Raw genomic sequence first — 17,819 nt, forward strand, 5'->3', positions numbered from 1 at the left:
TTTGAGGGATAAATAATATCGAGAATGTGACAGAAGGGCATGAATGGAAGGCTGTTAAAAATAAACCAGGAGGTGGGAGAAGGGAGGTGCAGATGCTGTGCGGCTTTCCGGGGGGCCAAACAGTTGTTATTTTCCCAACCCAAGGGATGGGGTGCGTGCGCCCTGCTTAATGTGCCCGAGCGGGAACCTAGGTCTGGAGGCAAGGGCGCGATTAAAGATGTCGTTTCCCAACGAGGTGGGGTTTAGATTTAGCATCGTTTTGCCTCATCCCAGACTCACTGGTTCGGTTTCTTTGCGAACAGCTGGTGAACGGGTTTAAATTGCTGCTTCTCCCAACATTTGGGTTTGCGTGCATTTTCTGAGCATTTGAGCAACACATAGGGACTGTATAAATGGCGTGCGTTGAAGTGTATATTTCTCACGGTATTGGCCCTTGGAATTCTCTCTCTCAGTCTTCTCTTTCTCCTTTTCTCTCTCTGATAAGCTTCAGGTACCACCCTAAAACAGTTGCAGGAATTAGCACTGAGAGATGAAAACAGCCTTGTTGGAGGGGGGGCGAGGAGGGAGGGGCGGGATGCTTGGCTCTTGTTTGGGGGCACAGGGATTGGGGAATAGGTAGTCAGCAAAATCCTATTAGTTGGTGGTGTTTAAAAGGAAGGGACATTACCCTGTGAAGGTCTCCCCCATAAAGTCTCCCGAGAGTTGACTCGAATAGATTCTCCTAACATGAATACCTTGAGTTGAGAAGGAAGAGAGATTTTAAACTAGTCTGATTTGCTGGTTGGATTTTTTCCTCTTTTTCTCTTTTTTTTTTTTCTTCACTCTCTCCCTCCCTTTTTATATCCTCCTCCTCTTCTTCTAAGATCAGGGATAGTGAGGTAACTGGAAGCAAATTAGAAGGAATGTGATTTGCTTTTTGTACAGTGGGGGAGGGAGTTAAACCAAAATGAACAAACCCAAATAAATGAATAAGTAAATAAGTAAATAAGAAATTATTTGGTGTGAAGGGGGCAAGTCTAGCTCTCCTGAAGAGTTGATTGTGAATTAGAAGACCCTCTAACTGGTGACCTTCTGGGAGTCAGTTGGGTGGAAGAGGGGGTGTGCATAGTATACAAATTTACAGGCACTTTGGTTACACTGGGGCTTTATTTAAATAGTGTATTATAACTGCTTTGAGGGGTTGGGGAAGAAACTGAGCAAACTCTCAGGCAATTTGGCTTGTGTGAAAGTCTTTAAAGGATGTTGGCCTGACCCTCCACAGTGAAGACAGAGATTTGGAGACCTTGTGAGAGTGAACATTTCAGAGTATGAGATGATGTTAGGAGTCAGGCAAAGGAAGGGGATGTCATTCCCAAAACCCTCAGAGGTGTATTTTCTGGGTTTTGTGTCCCCAGTCAGGCTCACCTCTTGCCCTGGGAGAATGTGTATGATCACATTAGAATGTGTGATTGGGAAGACCTTTGCTTGCCACTTCCCTGCTTGTCACTTGATAAAACCCAGGTGTATTTAGGCTTCTAGGCTGACACAATTCAGCAAGGAGCAGCAGGTGGTCAAGCACTGGGTCCTGCTAATGGCTCCAAGTGCTTCCGGTAATAGAGGCTGGTAGGTGCCCTGAATTATGGCTGTCATTATCTTCCCCAGTTCTCTCGGCCACTCTCTGCATTCTTGGAAGTCCTGTTGGACAGAGTGAACGGAAGAAGCAAGAGGAGACAGGAGAAGCAAGATTGGGGCAGGAGCATTTACACGTCCTGGCAGAGGAGATGAGTTAGTTGGACCTACGGAGAGCAAACTAAGGAAGAAGAAAGGTCAGGAATACTAAGTGACAGTGGGACAGAGGAGGGCTGCAAGGAAGATGTGATCAGGAAGTGGCAGATTGGAAATAAACGGGGCGAGGTGGGGGAGGGAAGGAAAAGAGAGGGGAATTTGGGGGATGGGAACTATGGTTAAATTATAGGGAAGAAAGTATCATAGGCTGAAAACAAAGTGCACACAAACTGGGATTTGAACCATGAGGAGATAGTCCCTTGAGCAAAGTGTAGGAGGAAGCATCGAGGTGAACATGGGGAACTGCAAGGAGAGAAGATGATTATTAGAGAAATGGAAACTGGGATAAGCTCCTAGGCTGTGGGCAGTATGGAGTGTTCTGGAGTCAGGGGAACAGAAAAACAACAACAGGGACACGCTTCAGCGAGTCAGGGAGTGCCAACATAATACAGGCCATTGGTGAGTCTCAAAATGTCCTGGATGTCCTCACGTTCTGCCCTTCCCCCGCTTAGACAATGCTATGAGGACATACGCATTTGGGGGTGGGTAGATTGACCATAAAATGTTATTATGTTGTTAATAACCGCCAGCCTTTATTGATATTCCTCATGTACAAGGCACTGTGGTGTTCTGTCCACATCAGTTATCTCATTTATCCTCTCAAAAGTGGGATGGGGGGAGGTTGTATTATTATCTACACTTTGTAGATGAGGTGATTGAAGATTGTTTAAGTGGTGGAACCTGGATTAAAGAAAACTGTTTTTTCCGACTTCTCTAATCCTGAATCAAGACAGAGAGGGGTGGACGGCCACTAAATTCGAAATATTTGATGTGGAAATTTAAAAAAATGCCTTGAGATCCATGAATGACGGAAGCAGCTGTAAAGTGACAGCATTGTTATTGTGGAATGAAGAGAGTGACAGTGAGAATTAAGACCTGGCATTAGAGAAAAGGTGGATTGAAGGAAGAGCCATATGGGTCAAGAGTGGAGAGAGAAAATATAATTGAGTTGCCACCAAAGTAGACAGTGCTGAAATATATCCAAAGAAGAAGGAAAGAAGGATGTTTAGTGAGAAGGAGATTGAACAAGCTGCCCCATACTACTCCTTGGAAATTTATAGTCGCTTTGGTGCTTTATATAATGGCTTGCTTGCTTGAGGACAGGAGAAAAAAGTATATGTGAAGGAAACGCTCAGTTTGCTCTTTATTATTTGATTCTCCTTTTTATTCTTCTCCTATGCTTGTTTCCCCTCCTTTTTCAGGTGAAGTGGCTTCTTCTGCATGATTTTAGCTGAAGGATGCTCTGCATTTCCTTGATTTCTATGGAGACCTCAGAGCTGGGCTTGCCCCCACTGACACCTCATCTTGCGCCTTCTCTACCTCCCAAGGTCTTTGCCTCTAAAGCTAGCTCGGCATTGCCCCTGGGTCCAGGAAGCCAGTGATGAATTTAAGGGGAAAGCCTGGAAAATCATCCTGATAGGCTTTGAGTGGCAATGTCTGGACATACTTCAAGTCACATGTTAACATGGGTCAAGCCATCACTACTAGAAGGCAAGTGCTAAGACTTAAAGGCTTATTTGCATTTTATTTAAATTTGCTGGACTGAGCTCTGGACAATTTCCATGGCAGAAAAATATATTCCATTTTCTAGGCACGACTGCTGGCTGTTGGATACTTGCTGCCTTTAAATCTCGCAGCATCAATACCACATTCTAGACGTTATTTCCCACTTTGAACATCCCCCCCCCCCAAATAAGTGTTTGGGAGACCCCAACATTTTCTGACTTAGGCTTGAAAGTGCCAGGCTGTTTCTCTGGAGGAACCAAGCTCTGGAGAGCAACACTGAATCCCTGGGAAGAGAGAGCATGGGGTGTGCTGATTTAAAAACAGAAAATGCAAAGTTGGACTGAAAATATCCTTAGTCTTCCAAGCAATCTGCTTAAAGGTTCCAAACTTACCTTAATTTGGTGAGAAAAGAAGCTGCCCTATTTTTCTTTCTCCTTCTTCTTCTTCTCCTCCAACTGGAACCAGCCATTTCCCCCAAACCACCACCATGGAGGTTGCAATGGTGAGTGCGGAGAGCTCAGGGTGCAACAGTCACATGCCTTACGGTTATGCCGCGCAGGCCCGGGCCCGGGAGCGCGAGAGGCTGGCTCACTCGAGGGCGGCTGCGGCGGCTGCTGTCGCCGCGGCCACAGCTGCTGTGGAAGGCGGCGGGGGGTCTGGAGGGGGCGCCCACCATCACCACCACCACCAGCTGCGTGGGGCCTGCACCTCCCAAGACCCTCAGAGCGGCCGGGGAAGTAGGAGGAGGAGGCGACAGCGGCCCGAGAAGAAGAAAGTCCACCACCGGCAGAGCAGCTTCCCTCACTGCTCTGACCTGATGCCCAGTGGCTCCGAGGAGAAGATCCTGCGGGATCTGAGTGAGGAGGAGGAGGAAGAGGAGGAAGAGGAGGAGGAAGAGGAAGAAGAGGAGGCAGAGGAGGAGGAGGGAAGGTTTCGCTACAGCGAGGATGACCGCGGCGATGAGTGTTCCTACACCGACCTGCTGCCCCAGGACGATGCGGGCGGCGGTGGCGGCTACAGCTCGGTCCGCTACAGCGACTGCTGCGAACGCGTGGTGATCAACGTCTCGGGCCTGCGCTTTGAGACCCAGATGAAAACCCTGGCCCAGTTCCCCGAGACTTTGCTGGGGGACCCTGAGAAGAGGACTCAGTATTTCGACCCTCTGCGTAACGAGTATTTTTTTGACAGGAACAGGCCTAGCTTTGATGCCATCTTATACTATTACCAGTCAGGGGGCCGCCTGAAGAGGCCCGTCAACGTCCCCTTTGATATCTTCACGGAGGAGGTCAAGTTCTACCAGTTGGGGGAGGAGGCCCTGCTCAAGTTTCGGGAGGATGAGGGCTTTGTGAGAGAGGAGGAGGACAGGGCCTTGCCGGAGAATGAATTTAAAAAGCAGGTTTGGCTGCTCTTTGAGTATCCGGAGAGCTCCAGTCCCGCGAGGGGCATAGCTATCGTCTCGGTCCTGGTCATCCTCATCTCCATCGTCATCTTCTGCCTGGAAACCTTGCCAGAGTTTAGGGACGACAGGGATCTTATCACAGCACTGAGCACAGGCGGGCACAGTGGGTTGTTGAACGACACCTCGGCCCCCCACCCAGAGAACTCAGGGCACACGATATTCAACGACCCCTTCTTCATTGTGGAGACGGTCTGCATTGTGTGGTTCTCCTTTGAGTTTGTGGTTCGCTGCTTTGCTTGTCCCAGCCAAGCCCTCTTCTTCAAAAACATCATGAACATCATTGACATTGTCTCCATTTTGCCTTACTTCATCACGCTGGGCACGGATCTGGCCCAGCAGCAGGGGGGTGGCAACGGGCAGCAGCAGCAGGCCATGTCCTTCGCCATCCTCAGGATCATCCGTCTGGTCCGAGTATTCCGGATCTTCAAACTCTCCAGGCACTCCAAGGGCCTGCAGATCCTGGGCCACACCCTCCGAGCCAGCATGCGGGAACTGGGCCTTCTGATCTTTTTCCTCTTCATTGGGGTCATCCTCTTTTCCAGTGCTGTGTATTTCGCGGAGGCGGATGAACCGACTACCCATTTCCAAAGCATCCCAGATGCATTTTGGTGGGCCGTGGTGACCATGACAACTGTGGGCTATGGGGACATGAAGCCCATCACTGTGGGGGGCAAGATCGTAGGGTCTCTGTGTGCCATTGCAGGCGTCTTAACCATTGCTTTGCCAGTGCCAGTGATTGTCTCTAACTTTAACTATTTCTACCACAGAGAGACTGAAAATGAGGAACAGACACAGCTGACACAGAATGCAGTCAGTTGCCCGTACCTCCCTTCTAATTTGCTGAAGAAATTTCGGAGCTCTACTTCTTCTTCCCTGGGGGACAAGTCAGAGTATCTAGAGATGGAAGAAGGGGTTAAGGAATCTCTGTGTGCAAAGGAGAAGTGTCAGGGAAAGGGGGATGACAGTGAGACAGATAAAAACAACTGTTCTAATGCGAAGGCTGTGGAGACCGACGTGTGAATCTCCTTCGCCACCCGCCACTGCCCCTCCCCCCAATCCCAGCATCTCCAAATATATTTATGCATAGAGAGTGCAGTTATGAAAATGATATATGCAAATGAATCCAATGCATACAGTAGTACGCCATTTAATGGTTATACATGGCATAATTGTTACTAAACTTGTATTACATATCAAACAAATGATACATCTTGGAGAAGAGGGAGGCTTAAATAGGAGCAAATCTATCTTTATATTTTTTATTAGAATGCAAGAATTTTGCACATTAACTGGAGGAGGTGTTAAAAGTAAAGATGGTTCTGTGGAGAGAATGTGTATGTGTGTGTTTGTGTGTGTGTGAGTGCTGCGTGCGTGTGTGTATGTGTAAGTAAATTGTCAACGTTGTTAGTAATTGTGCAGTGATGGGAAAAGTTGGCATTTTGAAGTATTTACTATGTAAGACCTAATGAATTTGAGCTGTCATTTATCAGTGCTTTAATAGCATTTCATGTCTTTGGATTCCATAGCTGTTGTTTTTTAAAAATTGTAAGAATTACTATGTAGAAAAAAAAGAAAGTGGATTATTTAATAGACGATAGGTTACAGTTTTATCTTGGATTTAATTAAAGTTTATTTTTAACTGGAAATTAACTTTTAAAAAGGCTGCAGGGGCCTTTAGAAATTGATTATATTTTATTATTAATTTTGGGGAGATGTGACAGCAAATGCCTAACAATGATGGAAGAAATGAAATCAGAGAGAATGTAACAAGTTTTGTTCACAGATAACAGAACTGGAATTTTCTTTTTTTTTTTTTTTCCTTTTCCTTTGCACTACTTTATATGCTGGAGATTGAGAGAGACTTCATACTGTGAATGTTTACTAATGTAACAGTTCAATGACAATCATTGGAAGAATGATTTCTTAGTCTTATTTTATTGTTCTCTCATTTTCTTTGTGTGAGAAGAATGGCCACAGAGATAACAGCACATGATTCCCTTCTCTTCTTAAATCTAAATAACTGATCTGCAAAGGGACTATGAAGTCAAATTTAGCAACTGAATCTTTTGAAATTGCTCTGTTACAATGATGCTTCTGAAACCATACTATTTTAAATATTCTTCTGCCTTTAAATCCAGAATAATTTAACCAAAGTTAATGCATGCACTGAAAGAATTCTTGAAGAATTAAGACGCCCAGCAGCTACAGTGATTATGGCTTAAGAGCTTTCTATTAAATGTGCAACATAAATTCTAGATTTATTAAGTTTATTTATTTGTGTAGCGACATAAGTGCAGAATGTGGGGATTCACCTCAGAATTTAGCATTCTATTTGCTAAAATTGATATAAGAAAGAATTGTGTCAAAACATTTGGCTTCCACATCACCATCATTATCATTTTTATTAAAGGAATTAGTGACACATGTAACTGCATTTAACTCACGACAAGATGTTCTAGAATGTGAGGTAACAGCTAGTGATCCAACTTACACTGTTAAGTCATAATGAGATGTAGGTCAGCAAACTCAGAATACATAAGAGGCCTTATTCTCCAATATTTCAACTTCTTTATAAAGTTGTTGTTCTGAAGTCTGGGGAAAAAATGCTATGTAGGGTATCTCAGCATGTAATGAACTCTGACAACTGCGAACTTTAAAAAAAAAAAAAAAAGGGCTAGAATCGCTTTACTCAAGCCTTTTAATCCCAGGCCATCATTTGATAATAATATAAATCTTACCTCTCCTTGAATGATATTTAAAATTCAAAGTAAATTCAATGTTAGGTTTAAAACCAAAGCTACCCCCTTCTCTTCACCCCTTCACCACCACTTTAGAGAAACACCTCTCAAGAACACATTTTGGAGAATGAAAAACCGCCAGGGGTAGGGGGGGTGTTGATTGAGTGCAGACCAAAGATCTCTAGTGGACGATGGAGAGTGACAGAACAAGGAAATGCCATCTGTAACAAGACTTCAAAGGTGACATTTTAATATATTTTGGATTTAGAGCAAAAAATGTAACAAACATTAGACTAGGGGTAACACTATTTGGGTTGGTCACCGTTCATTTGGGAAAGTCACTGTTAATCTCTGTACCCCAGTTTCCTCATTAGTGAAAAAGAGGGCGCGTAAAGCATTTGTTACATCACAGAGTTGTTATGGGAGGCAGATGAGAACATGTGAAACCTCTGAAATGCCGAGTTCCGTATAAATTTCTGATGCTATGTCTAAATTGTTTAATCTTCCTCTGGGAGAAAAAGAGACTTAGAACCCATGAGTTACATCTGCTTTATTAGGATATTGTGAAAGTAATGGGTAATTTCTTTAATTTTGAGCTCCTTACAAGAAGTTGATTTGCAGATACAAGATAGCCTGTCACTGAATAATTACTTCAGTTTCTTCTTTTGGGGGAAGATCCCAGGCATGTCATGGTATAAAAAGTTGGCTCTGTGGACAAGGTACTGTGTAGCTTTTGCTGTACCCAAGTAGGTCAGATTATATCTTAATATAGTTTAAATGCTCTCTGGTATTGGATGTTTATTGACTATTCTATAATAGCAATAGCAATGATTTGGCTATGTTAGGAAGGGAAAATGTATTTCATTGTTTCCACAACATCTCCTTTTAAAATCTGAAAAGTTACATGAAATTTTATTGATATGTATTAGAATTTGGTATTTCTGAGAATCCGGGAAATATAGTCATTTGGGGACTCTGGGGTTTTCCTTTATCTTACATGGTTTTCTTAAGGGTAAAAGGGTCAAGAAGTAACAGCAAGGGCTTCCAAACCAAATATTATTAGGTTATTACTAAATGTTTGTTTGTTTGTTTGTTTTTTCCTGCAAGGTGCGTTTATTTTAGCATGTCTGGATCGTGATTTCACACTGAGAAGGAAGCATTTAAGCCCTTGAGACTTGTATAGGAACACTTCTATATAGAACACTTCTCTTACAGATAATGTGTGAAGGTAGATTCCTCAGTGCAGCTGTGGGTTTGTAGTATTTTTCCAAGTCACAGCTAGGCAAAGTGCTTTAGTATCATTTGTGAATGTTTTATACTAAGAATTATGCTTCCAGGGGCTATCTGTAACTTATTTAGGAAACTGTGTCTTTTTTAAGGCCACTATACACATTTTGCTGTAAGATAAAAGAGAAATGACCCCATTTACAGATTTGAATTCTTGGGATCTGGGATCATTTAGTTGCTTTTCAGATGATAATAAATGTTACCAAAAGTACAGTATTTGAGGGTCATCCTAATCAGAGTCTTTTCAAGAGTGGATGCATTGTTCTCTTTTGCATATGCTTGAAAAGGAAACAGCTATGCCTAACAGTTACGGAGGAGGGAGGAGGGATAAATATTCCTTTGAATTTCTGTGAAAAGAGAGCTTGTGGATACCAGCGGTGTGACAGTTGGTCTAGGGGTCCAGAGCCGACTTGTTGACTGTGGGCACATCATCTCATCTCCGTGATCTCAGGTTTTTGTTTTTAAATGTACAATCAGGTGATTGGGCTACATTATCACTTGATTCCTTCCAGTACCAAAATTCTGTGGAGTTGAAGAAAACACTAGATTAGCTTGATATTTTCTAAGTACCCCTCAAGTCATACCAGACTTGTAGTAAGAACAAAATGGTTTTATTTATTTATTTTTTGCGGTACGCGGGCCTCTCGCTGTTGTGGCCTCTCCAGTTGCGGAGCGCAGGCTCTGTACGCGCAGGCTCTGTACGCGCAGGCTCTGTACGCGCAGGCTCTGTACGCGCAGGCTCTGTACGCGCAGGCTCTGTACGCGCAGGCTCTGTACGCGCAGGCTCAGCGGCCATGGCTCCGTATGCGCAGGCTCAGCGGCCGTGGCTTACGGGCCCAGCCGCTCCACGGAATGTGGGATCCTCCCGGACCAGGACACGAACCGCCCCCATCCGCTGCATCGGCAGGCGGGCTCTCAACCACTGCGCCACCAGGGAAGCCCCAACAAAATGGTTTTAAAATCTCCCTGTTAGGTTAAATGCAGAACCAGGAGCTTGAGATTGAGCTTTTAGAATGTAAACTAAACTGAATGAATCGGGTTTATTTTGAAGCTCTTTATTCTAGCAGCTTCTAAAGGGAAGGGATTCGCTTAATAAAAAATAATTCCTCAGTCTCCAGTTGAATCCACATGGTGAAAGTTGGTAAGTAAACATTTTGATTTCTTGCTTTGCTATAGTACAGTCTTATCAGTAAGCAGTGTTCCGACCTGTGCTGGGGAACTCATTTTATGCTTAGACACATGTAGTATTTCACAAGTGCTACTGCTTTCCTTGTCCAATTTGTTTTAAGCAGGATAGCTGAAGCTCTGTGAAAATCTTTTCATTAAGCATATGTTGAAATAGCATCCAATATATGAATAAGAAATATCTAAGGAAAATACTCTGAGTTAATGTGTATATATATATTATTTTCCCCCATTTTTTATTTTATTTATTTATTTATTTTATTTATTTTTATTTTTTGTGGTACGTGGGCCTCTCACTGTTGTGGCCTCTCCCGTTGCGGAGCACAGGCTCCGGACGCGCAGGCTCAGCGGCCATGGCTCACGGGCCTAGCCGCTCGGCGGCTTGTGGGATCTTCCCGGACTGGGGCACGAACCCGTGTTCCCTGCATTGGCAGGCGGACTCTCAACCACTGCGCCACCGGGGAAGCCCTCCCCATTTTTTTAGAAAGTCAACTTTAACCAGTAGAAAATTATTTTTAATTGCATTGGAATCATAAATAGTAGTACCCCCATGTCCCAAGAGAATCAGGAAGGGTGTTCTCTGTTTTTGATTTTTAGAATTGTGATTCAGCATTAACATTGCAGCTATTCCTAGGTAAAGTGGGAAATAAATACACCTCGGTTCAGTTTACATTTTTAAGTTAACATGTGATGTGTTCATGGACACAATGCACAGTGTAACATCTCTCTTTATATATATGTATATGTGTGTGTGTGTGTGTGTGTGTGTGTGTGTGTGTATATATAGAGAGAGAGAGAGAGAGACAGACAGACAGACAGAGAGAGAGAGATAGATACAGTTTAGGATGATTACGGGTTGTCATTCAGTGACAAAGGGGCCTGTTCCAGGAAATCTTCCTGACCCCAAAGTCATTCTGAATTCTGCAAGGGACATTTGGTGTGAACAAAAGGTACCTCTTGGTTTTCCTGATTGCAGAGAAACTTGACTCGAAACACAGAGTCTTCCAGACCAATCTATCCACCACTACAGGTTAGAAGACAATCCTACCTTCTAGTATGGCGATCAGTATTCCTGTTTGAAAGAAGGTTGATGGAGTGGTTTGTGTTCAAGATTGAAGGGAGCAGACCTATTTTTGCAGTAAATGGGAATATGTACTTCTGAAATGTGAATTAAGATTAGGACTGTGATGTGAGTTTTATTTCTGACTTGGTTTTCTGTTTCCATAGCAGTCCCAATTTCTCATAGTAGCCTCCTCTTAAGAAGTATGCTAATACATATTAGACCATATGATATGGCCCAATTTCAGGTTCAGAAAATATGGTGGCTTTATTTATGGGTAAATAAATTAATCCCAGGGTATGAGTTGGGTGATTTGAAAAACAGCACATATTTAATGAGCTGCAGCTCTGAGTGAGACCCTAGCATATCCCCTTTCAGGCCTGTAAGTAATACTAAGTGGGATTGATGCATAAGGCAAGTAATGTGCTAAATAAGGAGTCTTACTGTCATGTAGGAAAGGATAGTTCACTGGTCATGGTGTTGCTGACGTGCAGTTAAGTTTTTTTTTTTTTTTTTTTTTTTTTTGTGGTACGCGGGCCTCTCACTGTTGTGGCCTCTCCCGTTGCGGAGCACAGGCTCCAGACGCGCAGGCTCAGAGGCCATGGCTCATGGGCCCAGCTGCTCCGCGGCATGCGGGATCTCCCCAGACTGGGGCACGAACCCGTGTCCCCTGCATCGGCAGGCGGACTCTCAAGCACTGCGCCACCAGGGAAGCCCCAGTTAAGTTTTTGATCCATTTTCTGTCACTGGTATCTTGGAAGGAGAATTTGTATCCTGAAGACTAGGAGCTAAATGGTTTTGATAGTTGATCCACAAACATTCAACTTTTGCTTCCTTATCTGCAAATTATCTGTTGGATAGATTTTTTCATAACTGGTTTCTCATCTGAGGCTGGCTTTACTCAGGCTCAGAACCATTGTCTCCCATTAAACAGCCAGTCCAGAAAATGCAAAATCATAAAAAGAAAATAATACAGTTACAAAGAATCAACAAATATACTGAAACCAGAAAGCCAAGAAAAACCTAACTGGGAGGCCAAGTTTGTTGTTCAAATCAATGTGTCACATACATCAAAATGAAATATAAAGTATTTAGGGGTAGCCTTTGTCATGGCTTCTCACCACTAGCAGAGATAAGTCACTGAAAGAATATACAGTGTGAACATTTTCTGTGAAGATGATAGAAATGTCAACTTACTTCAGCAGTGGTCCTAGTAGTAATTTTTAGGAATAATTAATAAACATGGAAAATATGCTGTTTTTTCCAGTTATTGGCATTATGTGGAAATGTACTTGGATTGTTTTTTCATGCTTCTGTAGACCAGGGACATAGTTTTAAAGCCAGAGAGCATGAAGGCATTTTTATCCACAGTAAGCTACTGGCTGTTGAGGGGTCAGTCACCTCTTAAATCAGTCAAGGCACTTAAATAAATAGCCCCTATGGATATCAACTAAAGTTGTGTCAGTGCTGAGCCAAAGAATTATATTTGTTTTAACATAATTAGATTAATCTATATCCATATGTTTACATATATCATATATTTCATTTTCTGCCTTTATTCTGGCAAAAGATATATAAGTAAATGAATGGTCTGAGGCACTGAAAGAGACTTCTTGAAGTGAAGTGAAAGTGTGTAAATATCATGTGGTTTGGGGAAATGGTGACACGTAAGGATTGAAAAGTCTGTCTTTATACTCTAGGTTGGATTTTTATGCCATATAACCCAGCGGTATTAGGGTTAAGCTCTGAGACATTCCATTGGATAAGGAAATGTGGAATTCATTCCCAGGAAAGGTTTTTATGTTTTATGGAACATTGCAAAATGTTTATTTTATTTTTCATGGACATTATATAAAGGATGCGTATAGCATGGAAACTGGACTATATGGCTGCATAGATCTACTCTATGCTCTCTAGAAATAGATTGATTTGAAGCCATTATCTTTCTGCATTTTTGTTGTAGCTGTTGTTTGACGTGACTTCCTTAATTCTCTTAGGTTCAATTACAATATTAAAAGTCTCAGGTTATTGTTGGGTTTTTGTGTTTTGTTTTTTGGTGAATGTTCTAATATCTTTCAGCCTCTGAGGGCACTCACATACAAAACTGTAAAATAATTGGAAAATCCCATATCTCTTGGGGACCAGGCCTATATTATCTGAACTCTCTCAGTGATGGGGGCCACATCTGTTAACGTGGACGGTGCATGTTATTCTATTTATAAACTTAATTCACTCATACCTGAATAGATGAATGATTCCCCTGGAGAACACTAATGGTGTTGATAGCACCCGAGCGAGTCTTGTTTTCTCCTTCAATTGGTAAGGATCATGATCCAAATGAGGCTTTCATTTGCTATCAGGCAGGAAAGGCTTTCATTTACTATCAGGCAGGGTAGGAAATAATTAATGAAGCTCCCCCTGGACTGGAATCTATCAAGAGGAGATAGAATCTCTAGGGACTGTAGTAAGATTTATATTTATTTGTTCATTTGCTGTTCCTTATTGGTGTCTTACTGGCATTACTATTGGGAGATGGATAGTAGTTTTAGGATGGTTTACCTAAGATTAACACGACTTTTGATAAGAAAATAGAGACTCTAAGTTCCACACTATCTTATTAGCTTCAGGAGTATCTCTAATTAAACACTTTAAGAAATTAATGTGAGATTTGGAGATTGCAATCTATATTTAGAGCCATGTATTTGGAGGGAGGTTTATCCCATAAATAATGATTCATTTATTCAGATTTCTTGAGAGGATAATGTTGTTTTTCTTGACTTCGCCACATTATATTTAAATTTGTGATCATGTTTAAATTGGTGGATATAAATGTTTACCTTCTAGCAGACCAAGTGAAAGGGTTGGTTGTGATTGATTAGAGAATGGCAAGATTGTTTGATGATCTTTTTTTGCAACTTGGCTATTAATCGGTCTAGAAGCTGATTTCAGTATACGTGAAAAATGGCATAGGGAAGTGCATGTATACCATATTACCATCTAGATGACACAGGAGTATTAGGGACAGATTTTCCTTCTGGGTTTTTAGAAGTATTCTCAGAGTTCTTGACCTGTTTCCTTCAGATCTGATCCAGCCAATGAGAAGCTAGTAAACTGCTTTTTTTTCTTGCAGTAGCAGCAGGTGATGCATCAGCAAGCTCTGATGCTAAGTGGGGGATAAGGGAGTGGGAGGGAGGGTGGGAGGCAAGGGGCAAAGAGTTATGCCTAAATGAAGTCATTAATAGGATGGCAAAAATAGCTAGATCAGTTTAAAAACTGCTCCATTTGATAGTGTTAACTACTAGTATGTATTAATCCGGGAAATCCAGGACAGTGAATTGATCACTTAGTATTGGTACCAGACTTAGTAGGCATGTATGTATATGTCCCAATACGCTAATTCCCTTTGTTCTTAGTCTTTGAGAGCACTCGCATTCAAAACCATAAAACTGTTGCTGAGAATTAAAGCTATACGTCTTATTAAAGATAAAACTCACCTTTCCTTTCAGAGCAAGGGATTCTTTCACATCCTCAGAAGATTACAACTTGAAGATTACAATTTGGGCACTTATATTTCACAGGGGATAATTCCCTCCTCCTGCCTCACCCTCTCATTCTAATACAGAATGTTAATGTGGTAGTGTATTAAAACCAAGACAGAATTAAGCAACCAGTTGAAGCCCTGAGAGTGAATGTCACTAACACAGAGCTGAATGATGTGTTTATGTTGGTTATTGCCGGTGTGCAATTCTTAGAGGAATGGAAAAATCATAAAATCTGTGCAGTAACAAAATTAGAACTCCTTGCTGCTGTCATATGCTCGTTGCTGATTTAGCTGCTGCTCATCCACAGAGAAGAGGTGTCATTTCACTACTAGAATCCACATACTTCACAGGCTGCAAGGCAGTGTGAGAAACAGTGGAGAAAGGGTTAGATTAGACAGATGAAGATGAAGCAAAGTACAGTATTGTAAGGTGTGAATCGTCTTGTGACACCAAACTATATTTACTCACTCAAGGGACTAGTTGACTCTTTGGATGGGAGAGGCTGTTTAGGAATTACTGTTTCTTTTTGGTTTGTCCGTGGTATCACTGTTGGAGATCAGTCTAGCATGGGATAAATCCTGCTGTCATTGCTAAAATAAGCTGAAAATTACATGCTGGAAACATTTTTTTTTTTTCGTTTCAGTTATGAAAAGCTGTAGTTGTGTTATAAGCTTTGCAAGAGAGATTATGAAGTCATTCAACTTTCAAAAATGTTACTGTACCCTTAAAAGGATTTGAAAAGGAAATAGAAGATTCTAATATAAGTTCCAACCAAATATAAACTTGTTCAAAATAAAGGGTTCAAAGGTTTCCTTTCTGGTTTCCCCCTTTCAGTCTTTCCCCTCAGTTATTAAGCCTATTGCCTTTTTTTAAACCGCAGAGATGGCCACGTAAAATGCTTGCACGCCCAACTCACCTTTGCTTCAACAGAAGCCTCGAGCAGGAAGGCTTCTGCCATCCCAGGTTCACCGATTTCTCAGGGAGAGCTTTTTTTGTGTGATCCAGGTAGATGTCTTGCCATTTTATAAATCAGGTCATGCCAGTGCATACCCAAAAAGCTTCTACGATCACCTGCAATGTAGGTCTGTTATGTTCGGTCATTATGCTAGGTTATTTTCTGCCTATTAGTGAACAGCTGGGATTTTAGAAACAGCTGGATGATTAGTTGTGTATTTTCCATTTTTTCACCCAGATGCTTTATTACTGTGTAGAAACAGCCCCAGTGTGGAATGAGCTGCAAGTATGATAGCAAAAATTTTCCTCTGATGCCACTGTTGTTATTAGGAATGTAATGAAGAAAATCAAGGGCAAATGGTTCACTTTACAACCACGTTGTTAGAGATGACGCACTCATTTCCATTCCTGGACAAAGCAGTTGATTTACCAACTTTTTGAATGCCTCTCGTGATATTCCTTAGGCTACCGAAGCTCTGCTTTGACTGTTACATTTATTTGCTTAAGGGGAAATGTCTATACATGAGGAGACGTCACCTGAGCTTTCCATTCGCTGCTGGCAACGGAAGCTGACAGAGCAGGCAGGCTCCCGGCCTTTCACTCATCAGCCTATTTTTAGGTTGGTCCCTTTGTGACTAACTTCAACCCTGACTAGAGGGGTTGAAATTCGAAGACAACACAGTGTTTTATTATGAACATTTGCACGTTTATAAAACTTTGGTATTGTGAAAGGGACAAATGTAATTCACCCACTGTTTGTTGGTTCCTCACCCTGGACTAAAATTAGAATAAATAAGAGTGCCCTGACTTCTTTCCTTCACCAAGTATTTTTTCAACAGAGGTTTGTTAAGCTCATGCCAGGTGACTGGGCTGTACCTGTGTTCCCAATCTCTAAAGGTACTAACACTTCAGAGAATCACAGTCCACGTAGAAGGATTTTTGAGTTACGGAAAGATTTATTCTTCTCAATAACAGGATTCTTGTTTATTATTACTATTACCCCCTCTCCCCCCTAGAATCTATATGTTTGACTGGGTCTGGTTTCTCCTTAAAGAGCGAATTGCCAGGCTATCATGCTTTAATAATCTTTTTATAAATTCTATCTAGTGTTTGTAAAGTGCTTCCATTTCTGTAATATCTTCTGTATAAACTGCGCAGTAAATGGGACCAAATTCAACTTGCCAATTTTTTAGGATTCTTGCTCATGTAATAACAATAGTCAGTGCTTTCAAACAGTAGAGGTAATCACCTCTACAAAGAGTATTTACTTATTTTAATTCCCAGCATTTACATTCTATTTGATAGCATGTGTTTAAGTTATAACTCAGAGAGGAGGAGAGAAGCAAAGATTTGATTGCAATAATAAACATCTGTGAAACGGTAAACAATAGTCATATTTTTTATTCCAAAGTAGATTTTTTCCAGGACCATGGTTCTTCTATTCCATAAGAACATTTTTTTAAGCACATCTGTATCTGTCTTTTTCCTTGGAATGGTATGAGTGCTGTTGATGGTGCATTTTCAAATTTTGACTTGAGTAAAGACCTGAGTTTCTTCTTTGGATAAATGTAAAAAAGCTTGTGCTTCTTGTGGACTAGCTACCTAGGCAAGCCAAGTGAAACTGTGTCAATTACAGGCTAGGTCAGGGCAGTTGAGGCCAACTTTTGGGAGTTTTCTGAGGTGCCTTCTGTCTGCATTGCTCAGATCTCATAAGTGTTTGCTCAGATGTCTGTTTGCTTTTAGGATGCTATCTGATTTCTTTCTCTCTCTCTTTTTTTTTTTATTTCTTTCTCTTGGAGTTAAGGCTTTCACATTTGAAATTTGGTTGTAATAACGTGTTTAGCTTTCTCTATCTAGCTTTAATTTCTTCAGAACAACTCAAACTTCTATGAAATATGTCTTAAGGACTATCTTGTTTGTTTTCTGACTGTTTCAGAACATACATTAGAGACCCAGGCTTTCAGTGTTCATTCAGGCCAAACAACCATTATCTTTAATTGAAGCTCCTTCTAACTTGAAGCCAAAACAATTGGTCGAGTCAGTGAAGGAAAAAAAAAAAGCCAAGTTGATTGTCTGGCATTGTGAAGTCATTGATTCAGTTCTGCTTCATTAAAGCCGTTAGTGTGAAACGCATCCTAGATTCTTTTAAAATTTGGGGAGTTTTCAGGTACTATCTATTCTGTCAGGGAAATACTTTTAATTGTAAAACCATTATTTTGTGGAACTTTTATTTTTTACTTTAGCGAATTGTAACTATTCCTGTG

General features: G+C 41.7%; 1 protein-coding gene across 1 annotated transcript; it reads left to right on the top strand.

The window, feature by feature from the left end:
- The first annotated feature begins 3,032 nt into the window (after positions 1 to 3,032).
- Positions 3,033 to 7,025, top strand: KCNA4 (potassium voltage-gated channel subfamily A member 4). Its single transcript, XM_027115128.1, has one exon. It carries the CDS (start codon positions 3,818 to 3,820, stop codon positions 5,807 to 5,809), a length of 1,992 nt encoding a protein of 663 aa, XP_026970929.1. The 5' UTR covers positions 3,033 to 3,817; the 3' UTR covers positions 5,810 to 7,025.
- The last annotated feature ends 10,794 nt before the right edge of the window (positions 7,026 to 17,819 follow it).

The sequence above is a fragment of the Aethalodelphis obliquidens genome, unplaced genomic scaffold (genome assembly GCF_003676395.1).
Source record: "Aethalodelphis obliquidens isolate GAN/ISIS:26980383/991018 unplaced genomic scaffold, ASM367639v1 scaffold14, whole genome shotgun sequence".
Taxonomy (NCBI): Eukaryota; Metazoa; Chordata; class Mammalia; order Artiodactyla; family Delphinidae; genus Aethalodelphis; species Aethalodelphis obliquidens.